The 17,229-nt window shown below is 40.5% G+C and overlaps 3 protein-coding genes across 3 annotated transcripts; 2 read left to right on the top strand and 1 right to left on the bottom strand.

Annotated features, from left to right (window-relative positions):
- Positions 1-5,154: 5,154 nt before the first annotated feature.
- Positions 5,155-7,532, bottom strand: LOC103510325 (src substrate cortactin). The gene has a single exon (XM_008474976.3). The coding sequence runs from the start codon at positions 7,341-7,343 to the stop codon at positions 5,766-5,768; it is 1,578 nt and encodes a 525-aa protein (XP_008473198.1). The 5' UTR covers positions 7,344-7,532; the 3' UTR covers positions 5,155-5,765.
- A 109-nt stretch (positions 7,533-7,641) lies between these two features.
- Positions 7,642-8,766, top strand: LOC103510328 (yrdC domain-containing protein, mitochondrial). Its single transcript, XM_008474980.2, has one exon. It carries the CDS (start codon positions 8,014-8,016, stop codon positions 8,749-8,751), a length of 738 nt encoding a protein of 245 aa, XP_008473202.1. The 5' UTR covers positions 7,642-8,013; the 3' UTR covers positions 8,752-8,766.
- A 142-nt stretch (positions 8,767-8,908) lies between these two features.
- Positions 8,909-16,012, top strand: LOC103510327 (origin recognition complex subunit 1). Its single transcript, XM_017444527.2, has 8 exons — positions 8,909-8,990; positions 9,507-9,663; positions 10,072-11,529; positions 11,795-11,952; positions 12,762-12,928; positions 13,342-13,588; positions 14,851-14,980; positions 15,362-16,012. Exons 2-8 carry the CDS (start codon positions 9,507-9,509, stop codon positions 15,589-15,591), a joined length of 2,547 nt encoding a protein of 848 aa, XP_017300016.2. The 5' UTR covers positions 8,909-8,990; the 3' UTR covers positions 15,592-16,012.
- Positions 16,013-17,229: the final 1,217 nt, after the last annotated feature.

The following is a 17,229-nucleotide window of genomic DNA, read 5'->3' as shown; positions in this document are numbered from 1 at the left end:
ACTTGTTCTCCCTTTCAGACTAGGGATGGACGTAGAAGAAGAAGGAAGAAGTGGAGTAGTCGCAGAGAAGTCAGGAGGTAATAATAGAGAGCAAGGCGTTGGCACCCCTAGTAACGATTCCAATCAAACAGAAGGTGGCGCTAGCAGCGCAGCAGATGGCAGTAAAAAGCTTAAAAAGAGGAAGGCGGATGGGTCTCCGGAAGTGGAAGACTTACTAGAAGAGGTCGAGTGGTCCAAAAGTGTACAGGCTGTTCAAAGTTTGAAGGAAACAATACAGGTTCTATTTACATTAGTAAATGAAGCAACCAATACAAGGAGAGATATTAAGGATCAGGTGATAAATCTACACCGGATGAGTGAGCAAGTACTTGATGATAACTTGTCGAAATGCCTGCGTGCTGGGAAGCATCTGGTTTTCAGTGAACGAACAGTACAAGGGAGGAATAACAGTGAGGCTGAGAAAAAACTTCTATGTGATAGATGTTCATCAGTGATTCAAAGGGAGGAGGAAGAGAGAAGAGAAATATGTGCCCAGCTAGAAACAGCTCATAATTTGGAAAAAGAAGCATATGAAGAGTTTGTGAATAAAAAATGGCCGGACGAAGTTTTTGGGAAAACCAAGATAGTGAATGGAAATCCACTAAGTTCTAAGGAGGGAGATGTATTCTTACTGTGTGAAAATAAAAAAGAAGGCTCAGTCCTCCTTAAGATGGCAAAAGATCGCTATCCCGAGATAGAAGACATTATCGGAGATACAGAAGAAGAGGAGGAGGAAGAAGATAAAATTCAGTTTTTGGAAAACACAGTGACTACTAACAAGGGCACAACGAGAAGGAGAGTTCACATTGCCGAATTGAAGGGGGAAAAAGACCTCAGAGAGCTGTTGAACTATTTCAAAACGGAAAAAATGAGCGAAGGTAACAAGAAACTGGTAGTGGCCGTCAGTATTCAAGAGTCTAGACAAGTGGTAAGGAAAAACTTGGAAGTCGTATTTCACGGAGAAGAGATCGCGATTGATTTCTTCGTGCCCAAGGGGGAAAATGACAGGGAGAGAATGAGAGAAATATCCGTAGACAGGAGAGGAAAGACAACGGAGGCAGTGGTAATAAAAACAAATGTGAGTACCTACGCTGATACTCTGCGCAGTATAAGAGCCGTCGTCAATCCGGACGAGATTGGAGTGGATATTAAAGCAGTGCGAATGACAAGAGATAACAGAGTAGTCATTGTCACGGACAGAGGTAAAGCGGAGACTCTGCACAAGGAGATTGCCGCCAAAGTAAAGGGAGTCGAGACAAGAGTTACTGGAAATAACAAAGAAGTGGTTATACTGGATATCGACGCGTCAGTCAACGGAAAGGAGATAGAGGAGTGCATTAGAAAGGAGACTCGGGAATATGTTACACGTGTTAGATCCCTCCGTACATCCAGGGCCGGCACACAGGTGGCCATTGTGTCCATGCCTGCCCGAACCGCAGATGACCTTCTGGAACAAGGCGATATCAAAATAGGCTGGACGAGGTGCAGAGTAAAACCCAAGTTGGATATTGTCCGGTGTTACAACTGCTTGAATGTTGGACATCACTCGGATATCTGCAGAGAGCCGAAAGGTCAGGATAAAAAATGTTTAAACTGCACTCAGCCGGGACATTTAAGCAAAGACTGCCAAAATATCAGTTACTGCACATCGTGTGGAAAAAATGGACATCGGACGGATTCTACACTGTGCCCAGTGTACAAGAGACTGATTCAAGGATTACAAGGTCAGGCGAGGGAAAAGGAGGAAATAATTGAGGTCGTAGAACAAAACCACCTGGGAAATGAGGAGATGGATGTGGAGGAAGTTCCAATTAGTGAGATTCTAAATGAAACCCAAGATGATTAGATTCTTACAATGTAACTTGAATAGGTCGCCAGCGGCGCACGATTTATTAAGTAAAACTTGTTTAGAAAATAAAGTAGGTGTTTTGTTGATAAGTGAGCCAAATAAAAAATCTATAGAAGGGGCGGAATGGTTGAAAGATGAGAGAAGTGATAGTGCTATTAAAATTATAGACCCTAACATCAGAATAAAAGAGACGGGAAAGGGTAAAGGTTTTGTGTGGGTAGCCATAGAAAGCTGTGTGATTATTAGTTGTTATATTTCCCCTAATGTCTCATTCCAAGTTTTTCAGGGATTCTGGTACAGTATCCAAACAGTTATACAGAGTCTGAACTACAGAAAGTTTATCGTAGCTGGAGATGTAAACTCCAAGTCGTTCCAATGGGGCTCAAGCACAGAGGATGAAAGAGGAACTGCTCTGGCAGAATGGTTGGCGGAGGTAGACTTTGTTATTTTGAATACGGGAAGTAATCCTACGTTTATCAGAGGTAACACTAGCTCAGTCATTGACATCACGGCATGCTCGAGACTGTTAGAAAGGAAAATAATAAACTGGTGGGTGTCTAACCAAGAAAATCTCAGCGACCATCAGTACATCTTTTTCGACCTTCAAAGAGAGGCACCTATTACTAACGCTGCACCTGTAAAACAATATAGATGGAAATATGACGGGAACAAATCGGATACATTTAAAAAATTAATAGAAAAGAAGATTCAAGAAAAATCAATAGATCCCATAGCTTGTGTGAAAGCGCTTCAAGAGGCATGTGACGACATTTTTGGAAGAAAAGGAAAAGGAGGGGAGAGACGTGGGGTATACTGGTGGAACAAAGATATTGCTGAAAAAAGGAAAGAATGTCACGTTCAGAGAAGAAAACTAGTAAGGACCAACAGGAAACAAGGAGTAACAGAGGAAGAGAGAAAGAAATTGAGGGAAAATTATTACAAAGCAAAGAAGGAGTTGAGAATCGAAATAAATAATTCGAAAAAGAGAAAATGGGACAAGTTGTGCGAGGACCTCAACTCAAATGTTTTTGGGGATGCCTACAAGATCGTGCGAAAAAAGTTTAAAATCTTGCCAAGTATAAAACTCACATCTGAGGAAAAATTTGAAATCGCGAGGACATTATTTCCACAGGACCAGCCGGCAACATGGGAAAATATTACTGTGGCAGAAAACGAGGTGCCTTTGTTCACACTCGAGGAAATAGGAGATGCCTTTTACAATGTGCGCCCTAAGAAATCACCTGGACCTGACGGACTTATTTCAGAGGTAGTGAGATCCTTTTTCGAGGCCGCCCCAAAGTATTGTCAAAAACTATTCAACTCACTCCTTGTTACAGGAACTTTCCCCGAAGTCTGGAAAAGAGCGGATTTGGTGCTGATTGAGAAGGGGAAAAGGGATGCCGAAGGAAAAATGACATATCGTCCTATATGCCTTCTGGACACACTCGGAAAGGTGATGGAGTATTTGTTAAGGACAAGGTTATCTCAGGAGATTAAAGAAAAAGGAGATCTTTCACCGGAACAGTACGGTTTCAGGGAGGGCCGGTCTACGGTCGACGCCATCAGGAGAGTGATGGAAGTGGGGAAGGAGGCAAAGAGGAAAGGAAAACTATGTGGAATATCGCTACTTGATGTCCGAAATGCCTTTAATTCAATGCCCTGGAGGGGTATAATGGATGAACTTAAGAATAGGAACATCTCCAGTTATCTTATCAAAATTCTGGGTAGTTACTTCCAGGACAGAGAATTGAAGGTAGACGGTGACAACAAAATGGCGCTAACTTGTGGGGTGCCCCAGGGGTCCCTAATAGGGCCCCTGGTTTGGAATGTGTACTATGACACGGTCCTGAGACTAGGGCTGCCGCCAAACACTATGGCCGTAGCCTACGCAGACGACCTTGCCATCGTGACATCAGGAAAGAGCAAAGAGGAATTGGAAACCGTGATGAATGCGGCCATAGCGAGCGTAGTGAAGTGGATGAAAGATCATAAGTTGTGCGTTGCCCCAGAGAAGACGGAGGTCGTGTTGTTAGCCAGTAAGAGAGCCTGTAAAGAGATATCGGTGGTGGTAGAAAACATGATAGTCACATCCAGTCCATCAGCAAAGTATTTGGGAGTGGTGTTAGACACGGACCTCAAAATGGTGAAACATACCAGAACGGCAGTGGAAAAGGCAGAGAAGGTTGCGGTAAGTCTGGATCGCTTAATGCCCAACGTAAAAGGTTTAACAAACGCCAAAAGACGAATCTTGAGCTCAGTTGTTTACTCCACCCTCCTTTACGGAGCACCAGCCTGGGGCCCAATAATTAGATGGAAAAAGTATGTCAACCTGCTGGAGAGAGTACAAAGGAAGGTGATGTTGAAGTTGTGCAGATCATACAGGACCTCGTCAACGCCGGCCCTACAAGTACTATCCGGTACTTTACCAATTGAAATGATGATTGAAGAGCGGATGGAAATGTATGATCTGCGCAAGTCAGCCATGGAGGACGAGATGGAGAGGAGAGAAAAGATAAAGGATTTGAAGGAGGAACTTCTTGTCAAATGGCAACTCAAATGGGAAGGAGAGCACACCAGGGGACAATGGACGAAACGCCTTATTCCGAGCATACATACATGGATCTCCAGAACCCATGGTGAGCTATCCTACCATTTGAGCCAATTCTTCACAGGCCATGGAAAGTTCGGGAGCTATCTCCATAAAATGAGGAAGGTGAGAACATCCAAATGCAACTATTGTGACTCAATTGATACCCCAGAGCACCCCTTTTTTTTTTTTTTTTTTTTTACTTCTTCAATTAGACCTCATTGTGTTTTCTTATCTCATGTTCAACATATCAATTTGGAATTAATGCACACCAGTAACACAATATCAATTGGAAATTGCTGGATTCCTGAAGTCACACATGCAACTTGTGCAGCTGGCATTTTTTACATCTTTCTTCTACAATAGTTCTTTACAATCATAATTAAAAAAAGTAAAAATCTTTCCTGTATGTTCTTGTGTGATTATAATGTCCCAGGTCCCTGTCTAAAAATTGGGATGTACCTACTTTCTGTGGGTTAAAGTCTCATGGGATCAATACTTACTGTTAATTAAATGAACTGTAGAACTCACTCAGAAAAAGGGCCATACAGATTCCCATGTCCATCTTTATTCAAAAGTTTAAAGAGCAAATTTAATGTGCTTTAGATATTTCCCATGTTTGCCAAATCAGACAAAGTGGGGCTCCCAAAGTTGGCAGTCCAATTTAATAGAAGAGATGTGCATTGTCTTGAAAAATTCAATAGAATATATTTATTACATAAATATGAAAAAGTAGTTGGAAATAATAATAAAATTATATAAATATAAAAAAGTTCAATAGGTAACACTGAATTGAACTAAGAATTAGAACCAGAAGCAATTAATTTGACAGATGAGCATTGAGACTCTCTGCCTCTGCACAGGTCATGATAAGATAAAAATTCCCATGACCATTTGCAAATTAATGGGATGTGTCTGTATGTTTAAAGTTTTCCTACCCACAATAATAGGTATATAAATAATACTTATTTATTACTATGTTTTTGGATTATTACTATTTTGTAAGTAGTATTTACTTATATTCTTAAATATTTCTCCTTTTTTAACTACCACAAAAGCATTGCACTTGGTACTTTAATTAGATCTCCAATACATAGTATGTAAGTTATAAATAGGATGCCCATGTTTGATGTATACCATAATATATTTTTATCTAATTAACTAGTTATTAGATAGTGTAATAGACTCATTTACTTATAGAAAATATATTTTCAAATATCTACTAATTTTTGTTTTATAAACAAATACTTACAAATAATAAATAATAATACAAAATCATGTAATATAAAATTATTGTTGGAGGGAAACATAATTAGCAGGGAAGAGCCCATACTGGCCATGGCAATATCCCCTCCACCAGCCTTCATCTATCATTTCAATATTAGTGATAATATCATCAGGGTCAAAGGAAATCTCATCATCAGCTGATGCTTGGTAATCATAGAGAGCAACGGCAGTATATCCAAGATCTTCTTCTGTATCTTCATTAGTACCCTGCTGTCTTAATTCTTCCATGAGTCTTTCTTGTTCCAGTAACCTTGCTTGTTCTTCTGCTTTCAACCTGTCCTCCTCCTGTTGTTTTTTCAGGAGTAACTTTTGGTTCTCTTCTTGTTCTTTTCTTTCCTTTTCTTCCTGTTCCTTCTTTTTCTTAATATTTTCTTGCTCTTCTTTGATTCTGATTTGTTCTTTTTCAAGTTCTTCTTTCCTTTCCAGTTCTTTTCTTTTGATCTCTTCTTGCACCATTCTCTGTTTTTCTTTCTCCTCTTCTTCTTTGTTACTGTTTTGAATAGGGATTCCATCACTAGTTGGTTGTTTGAGGATTGATTTCACTGGAACAGGAGGTGTTTCAGTGCTAGGTGACAAAGGCACATCAGAATGTCCATTCAATTTTTTCTCAATTTCTTCTTCTTTTATTTTTAATTCTGAAAGACGCCTTTCCTCTAACTTTTGAGCTTGTTCAAGATCAATTTGATCCTTCAACTTTCTTTTTTCTTTCTCCTCTTCACTTCTTTTTCTGCTCTCTTCTTCTGTTTGTTTGGCCAAATTCTCAAACTTTGCCCTCAGGTTAGAAGGTTTAACATGACCAATATTTGGTTTCGGTTTAATATTTTCCTTGGAAGCATTTGTGGAATTAGCTGCTATTAGGTCCTTTACTTTAGATGAAGTCACAACTTGTCTGTTGTCATCTTTTTGGCTTTGATGCTTGTCTACTTTCTCTACATGATCCCAACCAACAGCTGATTTGTCTTGTCTGTCTGATTCAATGCCAAATTTACCTCCAAAACCTTTAGCGTAATCTTTCTGAGATTCATGCTTTTCTATTTTCTCTTGATGATCCCATCCCACAGCTGATTTATCCTGTCTATCTTTTTGTACTCCAAATTTCCCCCCAAAGCCTGAGCTGTAATCTTTTTGAGAAGCATGTTTCTCTATTACTTCTTTATGATCCCAAGTAACAGCACTTTTGTCCACTCTATCATTCTGCACTCCAAATTTTCCTCCGAATCCAGTTTTGTAATCACTCTGAGACTCATGTTGATGAAGCTGAGCGACATAGTCATGTCCGACAGCAGACTCATCCATCCTGTCCTTCTCAACACCAAATTTACCACCATATCCATAAGATGCTTTAGATCCCTCCTCCAACTGTTTCTGTTTGTAGCAAGCATCTGATATGGCAACTTCTTCTCGCAACTGTTTCATATCAATAGTACCTCCTGTTCTACCTGAGCCTGGTATTGTTTTTGAACCCCATCTTTGTTCTTGTTCACTCACATCATTAATAAAGTCTGGATCAGTTTCCCAGTCATCATCATCTTGATTTGCAACAACGGGAGCTACTCCAGAACCTGCAGCTGCTTTCCACATCTTACACTTTTGTTATAAAATAACTTGGCACTCCTTGTTCGATTTTCTTTGTACCTGTGAGTAATGATTCATACACTCTGTGGAACACACACAACCACTGTAATGATAATTTGATAATGAAATACGGAAACAGATAGATTTCTCTGAAATAAAATGAACAAAAATCAAATTTGTACCCCCAAGGGAAACGCCAAGCACAGCTGTGTTTTGTTTACGAACACATTTGTGGACATGTGTAGAGTTCGCGAAGGGGAAATCCAAAATGTAAACAAACGACACAACCGTGTAACGCGCGAAATTTTGAAAATTGACTTGAGAATAAACTCGCAAACACGAAGTGGTTTTTTAATTTGAGACATTTTAACTGCTATACCTAATTTAACTGATAATTAAGTGCCTTTGTGCTTTCTGATCAGTTAACAGTCCATCCTTTTGTTCAACTCAAGTAGTTCTTAAAGATCGTGTGTTTTTAATATGGAAGTAAATCATTGATACTGACAAACAGCCAACACCAGCATCATCAGTTTGTCAAATGTGCATGTAATTGTTACCTATAAATCCAGTTAGCCACAATATTTAAACCATTTTCACTACAGTTGTGTTTTGACCAAGATATATCTGAGAGTGACATCATAGAATCAAGAAAATGTTGCTTACACATCAGTAAGAGATGCGGTTAAGGTTACACTCATTCTTCACACTTGGATTGTTTTATCATAATGCTATTGCATTGCCATCTAAAATGTGTTCCATTGTTAAGGTGACAGATCCTAAGGCTGCTCTACTAGCAGCTCAATGTTTGAAGAAAGGCTGTGTTGTTGCTTTACCTACCGATACATTGTATGGTTTAGCGTGTGATGCAACTAACAGTAAAGCTATCAATATTTTGTATGAAATCAAGAAGAGAGATGTCAATAAGCCTCTTGCCATATGTGTTTCTGAAATAACTGACATTCCCAAATGGGCAGACACACACACTGTATCGTTTGAGCTCCTGGCCGAGTTGCTGCCAGGGCCAGTTACCATTGTGTTCAACCGAAGTGAACACTTGAACCTAGAATTAAACCCAAATGTTACCAAAGTAGCTGTGAGGATTCCTGATCACAAGTTCCTGAGACAGTTGTTGAAATTAATGGATTCCCCACTGGCTTTGACAAGTGCTAATGAAAGTAATGAACCAAGCACATTGTGTATCAACGAGTTTCAAAAACTATGGAGTCAACTATCAGTTGTGATTGATGGAGGTATCATTTCCAATCCAGAGAGATTTGGATCTACCATTGTAGATTTGAGTGAAGAGAATGTCTATTCCATTGTGAGGAAAGGTGTATGTTATGATAAAATACTGAAGATACTTCACAAGTATCATCTTGTTGAAAAAAATACATTTCCTATTCCTGTTTTGTAAAAAAGCTTTTGCCTTTTCTTTTTATTATTTTCTCTTGAACACAGATAGAAATTTCAGGAGAGGACAGATCATATTTGAAAATAATACTGTCAAAGATGCAATTATTTTACATTCAATCTTAGGGATTTTTTGTTTGTTAATAATATGGGGGAAGGGAGCAAGAACAAATGATTTAGATATTTACAAGCATTCAAAACTAAAATCTTAAATGAAAGTGAATCCATTTTCCCTTGTAAAAGGTGAGTAAAAAATAAATAAATTAATTACCTTCTCTATTTCCCATAAAATCTGTGTTCAGATGCCTTTATTTACCTATTCATGCTGCAATTTGTTTACGACCCAAGTTCCTACTTTACTGAGGGGTCCATCTCCAAGGTCAGGCCTATTTTTCTCATTGATAATATTATTATTTCTTATTCATCAGCAGCCGGTATACTTGAAGCCAAGTCTGATCACCTGGCAGTGTGCCAAGTTAAGTTCCAGTTAATCTGTTAATATTATTTGTTTTAGATAATCATTGAAAAAAGTATTCACCTACCCTACCTTATTATGTTTGTATATTTATAGCCAGGGCCATAATCAGATATCAAACTTGGTAGTTTTACTCTTTGATTATGCAATTTGATTGTTTGATTTCAATCTTTTCAGCCAATCAAATAACTTAATCCAAGAGATAAACCTAAGCTAAGTCTAAACTTAGGCTGTGGTCCCATCTATCAACTGAATAAATAAGCATTGATTGAAATGGATTTCAGATGTACTCCACTCAACCCAAGCTCCCATTTCCACAAAAGAAGAAAGCATCGATTCTGAAAAACACCAAAGACAAAATGAATCAAATTTTATCTCATGACAAGAGCACAAAGAAAATGGTGCTGCATCCCAATGAACCCATCACGACTGTGGAGGAAGGTATGATAGGAGAATTGAATTTAAAGTAGGTACTGTTTTTATCCGCTTGAAATTGGACTGAAAAGATGAAAAGTGATACCAGGGGTTTTTTCTGGAGGGGAAGGAAGAAACTCAGCCATTCCGAGAACGAACCCCGTGCGGGAATCGAACCCGGGACCTAGCGCTTACAAGGCAGACGCTCTAGGCTGGCTGTAATTTAGTTATTTCTCTTTCTAGGTTAAGAAAACTGAGGGAAGGGGGAAATTTGATCAAGGGTGGGGGTATCATCTACCAAATTTATCAAATGGGGTTTCTATTTCTAATAAAAAATTTACCTTCTCAGCTTTTAACTAGGCTGACATTTTTTTCTGACTTTTTTTCTCTCTAACGAGTCATCCTCATTTCAAAAACATTTCTCCCCAATTCCAGTACCACGATCCCCGCGAGTCACCCGCTCCTGTTCTCAACTACCTCAAACACCCAAATCCCAACGCCCTAACACCTGCCGAACACCCACATCACATCAACCAATCACACCCAAAACGCCAAGTACACTTCTGAGTGACCTTCACCTGGGCAGTCCGCGGACGCCAAGCTCTCTGCTGAGAAGTTTGAAACTTGACTCGCCCAAGCGGAAAATCGACACCGCGTTGGAATTTGCCAGTCCGAAACGGGTGTTTAAAGACGCAGACGCAACTAGTAGTGGCGCAGCCAGCGCTGTTGATGCAACAAGCACTAGTGACGCGGTCAGAAGTGTGTCCGGCTCCCGATCCTCTGCAAGTGATGTAGCATCTCGTTCCAGATCCTCTGCAAGTGATATAGCATCTCCACGGATGAAATTATTCGCAGAAGACAAGACCAGTCTTCAAGATTCTTCATCCAAGAGAACGCGATCACGAAATGACTCTCCGGCAAAACCAGTGGAATCCCCCTTGAAAATATCGGACAGGCTGAATCTATGCTTGAGAAGACGAGACTCCTCTGAGGCCAATCCAGTGGCTATCTCTCCTTTGAAACGCCTTGTCAGTTCACCTGCGAAAAAATCCGATGAATCGCCTTTGAAAAGGTCTCAAGGCCGTTCTAAATCGCCTCTGAAAACTAGTTCTTCAGCCAAAGATTCACCTAAAAGATCTCAAGATAAAACACCCATCAAACCGAATAAAGGGTTTGGTGGTAGCTCACCTTTGAAACGATCTCAAAGGTTAGAGTCTCCGTTGAAAAGAAACTCTGTGAAGCTGAAAAGCTCGGCGGATATCGAGAACGAACTTTTTGATTCCGATTTGGATGATTCACCGGAAAAGTTGGATTCTCCTTTGAAAAACTCGGGGATACCTCTGGAAAACCCCTCTGATAATTTCGCTTCACCGCGTCGGTCTCTGAGACTCACCATTGATTCACCGAAAAAGGTCGGTAATTTGGAAAACATCTCAGGGGCAGCACGGTCAACGAATTCACCTCAAATATTCAATTTGGAAAACACCGCAGTAGCAACCCGATCCCCATTGAAAATTGATTCGCCAAGGAAAATCTCTGCATATATTTCAGAAAACACCTTACGATCCCCATTGAAAAGAGACTCTTCAAGGGAAATCAGTAAATATAACTCGGAGAACGCTTCAGTAACAACTAGGTCCCCAATGAAAATTGATTCTCCAAGGAAAATCGACAAACACAATTTAGCGTCAATTCGATCCCCATTGAAAACAGAAGCAGACTGCCTCAGGCCCTTGTCCCCAATTAAGAATATCATCCTGGACAAGAAGTCCCCATTTAAGGCGTTTATTCGGGATGATGAGGATTTGATTAAGAGATCCCCCGCCAAACTGTGTTCACCTAGAAAGCTGCTGTTCTCTGAAGACAAACCGAAAGTAGAGGAGAAAGCGAAAGGTGGGTCCATTTTTTTTCTACTTTTTTCTATCATTATTACATCGGTTGTCCTTTCGCCAATTTTCAACTTCAACACCCCAGCTGTTAAAGCATATTCCATGGCGTTTACCCACAGAAACCCATGTAGGAGTATTCAAACATCTCCCTTAACATGAAAGACAGACTGTTTCATTCATGGAATTCGCTTAGGGAAACAGAGTCCTTTTGGAGCAGGACAACCAATATTCGCATCTAATCTAATCTCTTCTATTCTATTCATTTCCAGATTCCTGTGAGCTCCCAGGGCGTGAGGTACAACTGGAAGGGATCCGTCAGTTCCTCCTGGGCCACGTCAACAATGAAACCTCAGGCTCCATGTACATATCAGGACCACCAGGAACTGGCAAGTCAGCCTCCCTCAACCTTCTTGTCAGTCGAGCTGAGGTAAGTACTGGCGTACAATCCAAACCCACAGCATTTAGGGGTAGTAGATAAACAGGGAGTATACCAGCCTGAAATTTCCCGTGCTAAGGAAATAGCAAAGGTTGAGAGGGAAGGGCATCCACTCGTAAAATTTTTGTAGTCAAAACCAAATGTCAGCCCGAAGCATTTACCCTAATTAGGGCTGATTGATTGAAAGGCTGACAAAAAACGCCGACCCCGTCTGTACACGGGAAAAGGTGAAGAAGAGAGTTGTATTATCTTTTCGGAAACTGGGATGATTTTCCCTCTTCTGAAACTACATTTCTACTCGTCTGGTATACAGGAGAACATCCTTTGTTGATAATTTGACAAAGACCTATTTGTTTAAATTTTAGTGAACAAAGTGATTTTTTTTATTGTCTACCTCTTGAGGAAAACAAAGGTTCCGCGACCTAGCGCTTACAAGGCGCGCTTTCTTCTTCCTTCCGTCTTCCAAACTAACCAGGCTGACTAAATGAGAACCTTAACCAGCCTGGCTAGCTGGAGGTTATAAAGAATATAAAGGGTTTATCACGCTTCATAGGAAAAGCACAGGTCCTCATGATGGTTTACTGCTGTCCGGCACGGGCCAAGTAATCTTGGCTAGACATGAGGGTCCAGGGTGCAATAGTCCCACATACTGGAGTCCGTACACAGGAATTTCGTCAGGAACCCCCCCCCATTTCAATCCCCTTGGTACAGCTACACCGCTACAACAACACCACCAACAATAACAACAACAACACCAACAATAACAACTAAATGAGTTATGTTTTCCTTTTTGCCCACAGATCAAAGACGCGTTCAAAACGATCTACATCAACTGTAACAGTGTACGTAATGCTGCCAGTGTGTACGAGACAATAGTGAATGAGTTGAAGCTAAAACCAGGCGGCAAATCTGAGCGACATCAGTTGGGAGCTATATTGAAATACTTTGACACCAAACACAAGTCCATGTGAGTCGTTAGAAAGATTAGGTATTGTGGGGTTGGTTTTCCCTGAACTTTACCGCTACATTTTGCCGACCACTTACGGTTAGACCGTCTGACAGTGGGAACGTGTGTGACCTAAGTCTCTTAGATGGTCTGAAAGACTGTCTTGTCAGATGATCTGAGCGTGAGTGACCGACATTAGATAAAAAAAAAAAAAGAAAAGAAAACTTCTACATTAAATTCAAGTTAGTGGTCTAAGTCGTAGTATGTCTCTCTTCAGATGGGAGATGGATAGGAGACACAGTACTTCCGCCCTGGTTGGTGTTTGAACCTGGCACCTCCAGATTGAGAGCTCTTGACCACTTAGCCACCGAGGTGGGATTTTTTTAACCAATTTTTTTTAACTTTAAAAGTTTAAAACCTTTCCCTTCTTCCAGTCTCCTGATTCTGGATGAAATCGACGCCCTCGAGTCTCGCAAACAAACCATTCTGTACACGATATTCGAGTGGCCCTCCATACCAGGCTCTAAACTAGTACTGGTAGGCGTGGCTAACGCTCTAGACCTGACTGATAGGATGCTGCCCCGCCTCCAGGCGAACGTCACGCTGCAGCCGACCCTGATGAACTTCGCCCCGTACTCCCGAGAACAGATCCTGGAAATCATATCCCAGAAATTGAAGCAGGTGAGACCACGCCCGTACTTGTCGTTCGGAAAGAAATCGTGTCGTGTGTAATGGGGACACTCTCATTAAATTACATTGAATACAGGACATTCAGAAAAATTTGGATGAATTTTTTTATTTTTTTTATTTCATTATTTTTGAAGAGGTTTGATTGAGGGAACTGTAACTGCTAAAGTCTTACAGTAAGGTCATCGTTTCTTAGAAACTTTATTATCGTCCCGAAATCGAAGAAAGATAGGAGAAAGCCAGTCGTTCCAAGAACAAACCCTATGTGTTTACGATGAAATCTTGAAACTCCACGAGGGGGAATCGAAACCGTGACCTAGCGCTTACAAGGGAGACGCGCTACCCTCCAAGCGAACTAGGCTGGCCTACTTATTAAGGAGCGCGGTAGCTCAAACCCGCCAAGTCAAGGAAGTTCGACCGCGCTACTAGAGATATTATACGTCATACCTTATCATATTATCTTATCTGCATCTCCACTAATTTATCTCAAACTCAGAGTGAAGAGTTTTGGCATCTCCACTAATTTTATCCCAAACTCTGAGTGAAGAGTTTTGGTGTCTCCACTATTTTATCTCAAAGTGAAGAGGCATCTCCACTATTTTCATGCATTTCACTCTCCACTATTTTCATTGCAGATTCATTCTTTAGATTTTCACAGAAACAAGTCAGAAAAGAAATATCAGTTTGTCATCTCACAGGCAGCATAATGAACGAAATTGTCAAAAGGAACTTGTCCCCCCTGGTTGGGTTGTAAATGACTTGACTGTGTTGGTTTTATAAATGACCTTTGGCCATTCAAAAGCTGAAGAGCCTATTCTTAGGTATTTACAAAGGCCTGAGTGTCACAGATAACAAATGATGAGATGAATTAATTTCCAATTTGATAGACTTCATTTATTTTCTCCTGATGATGAGGCTAGCCACGAAATGACAGTAAAATGACATTAATAGTTGAATAAAAGTCGCATGTCGCCAAATGGATCCAGGATCGAGGGTAGAATCCCCGAGCTTTAAATTGATAGATAAATAATTATCCTAGCCTTGGAATTTTGCTCAATTAAGTAGGAGTATGTCCGATAGGAGGATTAGAAAGTTCGGCCATGCCTTTTCTACAAGTTTGGCCATGCCTGGGGATGAACTAGCGGGATTCCGGAGCGAAGCGACGGAATTCAGCTAGTACCTCATATATGCTGACCTACTTGTACCTTATTAAGTTATAATTATTACTTATTATACCTCATAATGCTTAATTTCAGACTGATAAATTCAACATGTTCAATGCATCAGCGTTACAACTCCTAGCGGGGAAGGTGGCTGCTGTATCGGGTGATATTAGGAAAGCCATAGACATTACCAATCATCTGATTGATCTAACCTATGATAACGGTAAGTCTGAGGTGAAGCTCACCTCACATGACGTGAGGTCACGGGAAATGAGGGCAGTGTAGTTATAGTGAACAAAATCACCTACATACTATATTATGGGAGACCTTTGAACCACGGAGGAAAAAATTCGACCCTGCTGGAAATCGAACCTGGCACCTCCGGTGTGCAAATATAGTATGATACCCATTCGGCCATTCGCTCCGATAATATATTATTTTAATTTTAATTTATCAAGTTTCCATTTATTATTTTTAAATATACCAACATCGGAACATACAAAATTACATATAAATGGTATACCCATCCGTAAAAGCACAGCTTGTGCCACGGATATTGAAGTATGATTAGTATGAATAATAGCTGTTCGTTTTCCATTTGCAGTGAAAGAGAATGGTGAAGTGACAGGAATCGGTTTGAAAGAAGTGCTAGGAGTGATATCATCCGTGTATTGCACTTCTCAATCACTCCACTGTAGCAAAGATGAGGATAGTTTTCCCCTACAGCAGAAATTGGCGCTTGCATCACTACTCCTGCTCAAGTCTAGGCCAAATGTTAAGGATGTCACCTTAGGAAAGGTGATATATGTGTTTTTTTCCAAACTAAGCCCGTAAATCCTTGCAGATTTATAAAATTCGAACTTAGCACCTCCGGATTGAGAATTTGAGAGTCAGTGATCTTAATCTCTCGGCCACAGGAGTGGGTTAAGATTCATGACCTAATTTTCGACATGTTTGCAAAATGGGACATCGTGTTCTAAGCTGACTTTAAATAAAGTACATACTACTTGTTGGATTCACGATTTTTGGTACCCCCTGTCCCTCCTAATTCCTAAATTCCTATAATACGTCTCGATCGAAACATCAAGTCAGTCTTAAACCAAGTGTCCATGAGTTCAGAAGTATACCACAAGCTGTCACCAAAACGACCACTCCAGCCTCGGTACCGAGTGATAAGTATTTCAACTGTTCAACGTAAACTACGGTAAGAGACGACCCTCGACCCTTCTCCCTTTTCTAGCCCTACACTACTTATAATTCTGTAGTCTGGCTGGGGGACTTTAAACAGGAGGATACCGGCCTGAAATTTATTTTGCTAAAGAAATAGCAAAAGCTGAGTGCTAAGGGCATCCACTCGTCAAAAATCAAAAGTCAGTCCAAAGCAATTACCCTAGCTAGGGCTGAGTGAGAAGCTGACGAAAAACACCGACCCCGTCTGAACACGGGAGAAGGCGAGGAACAAGAAGAAGACTACTTATTCTTTACTTATACTTATATTTGTTCCATGTATCGTATGCTTTGTCGTATTCAGTTATATTCAGGACATTTTGTCGTATTCAGGTATCATCGATGTATCGTACATCATGTTACAGACATGTTGTATTTTTGTCGTCTCCCCCTTTTCCCTTTGTACAAAGTTTGTAGACTCAAAGTTCACCTCTCTCCTTCTCCCTTCCTTTATCTTTCTCCACCTTTTTCTCCTCCATCTCTTCTTCTCTTACTCTTCTTTCACCTCTTTCTCCTCCTCCTACTCCTTGACTCCAATACTTTCGCCTCTGTCTCCCTCATTTCTTCTTCCTCTCTTTCTCCTCCTCCTTCTCCTCTTCTACTTCCCCTCTTCCCTCGCCCTCTTTCTCCTCCTCTCCTCCTCACCTTTCTCCTACAAATACATCAACTTCCTGACTGCCTGACTCTCTCTTCTTCGAAGTCGAAAATTGTAAGCGGCTTACAAGACTTTCTTTTCTTGAGCATAAAAAAAATCTTGGGAGTAATTTTCAAATGTGTTTGTTTTTAATTTGCTTCTCAAATTTTCGATAGGAAAGAGGTATCAATCTTTTATTTCCAATCAAAATTCAAACGACTTGGCTTGACTTTTGATGAGCGCTTGTGATACCTTACGCTTAACTTTGGGGGAAATCGGTAGGTATCTTATTTATGCTGAAATTCCTACCGACTTTTATGCAGATAGTCCTACTGTGTATGTTGTTGAAATAAAGAAGAAATTAATAAGCTACATACCTAATAGGTAGGTACCTGACTTTCGGGCATTATGTAAGTATAAAACTTACTGAAATTCCAACCGACTTTCATGCTGAATTCAGTCGAAAGTCCTACTTATAGGGTTTAGTAAACTTAAGATCCTCAAAAAATCGGACCAAAGTTATACCTGCCTCGGTGGTGTAGTGGTCAAGGCGCTCGCCTGGTAAACAGGGGGGCGTGGGTTCAATCCCAGCCGAGGTATGGAATTTTATC

The sequence above is a fragment of the Diaphorina citri genome, unplaced genomic scaffold, assembly GCF_000475195.1.
Source record: "Diaphorina citri unplaced genomic scaffold, Diaci psyllid genome assembly version 1.1 scaffold583, whole genome shotgun sequence".
In the NCBI taxonomy this organism is placed as follows: Eukaryota; Metazoa; Arthropoda; class Insecta; order Hemiptera; family Psyllidae; genus Diaphorina; species Diaphorina citri.
This window is presented reverse-complemented; position numbering and strand designations above follow the sequence as displayed.

Bases quoted from the DNA above. Each gene is read 5' to 3' on its own strand.
- LOC103510327 (XM_017444527.2), top strand. From the start codon at position 9,507: ATGTACTCCACTCAACCCAAGCTCCCATTTCCACAAAAGAAGAAAGCA. The intron at 12,929-13,341 runs GTGAGTCGTTAG...CCCTTCTTCCAG, and splicing joins GACACCAAACACAAGTCCAT to TCTCCTGATTCTGGATGAAA. The intron at 13,589-14,850 runs GTGAGACCACGC...GCTTAATTTCAG, and splicing joins TATCCCAGAAATTGAAGCAG to ACTGATAAATTCAACATGTT.
- LOC103510325 (XM_008474976.3), bottom strand. From the start codon at position 7,343: ATGTGGAAAGCAGCTGCAGGTTCTGGAGTAGCTCCCGTTGTTGCAAAT.
- LOC103510328 (XM_008474980.2), top strand. From the start codon at position 8,014: ATGCGGTTAAGGTTACACTCATTCTTCACACTTGGATTGTTTTATCAT.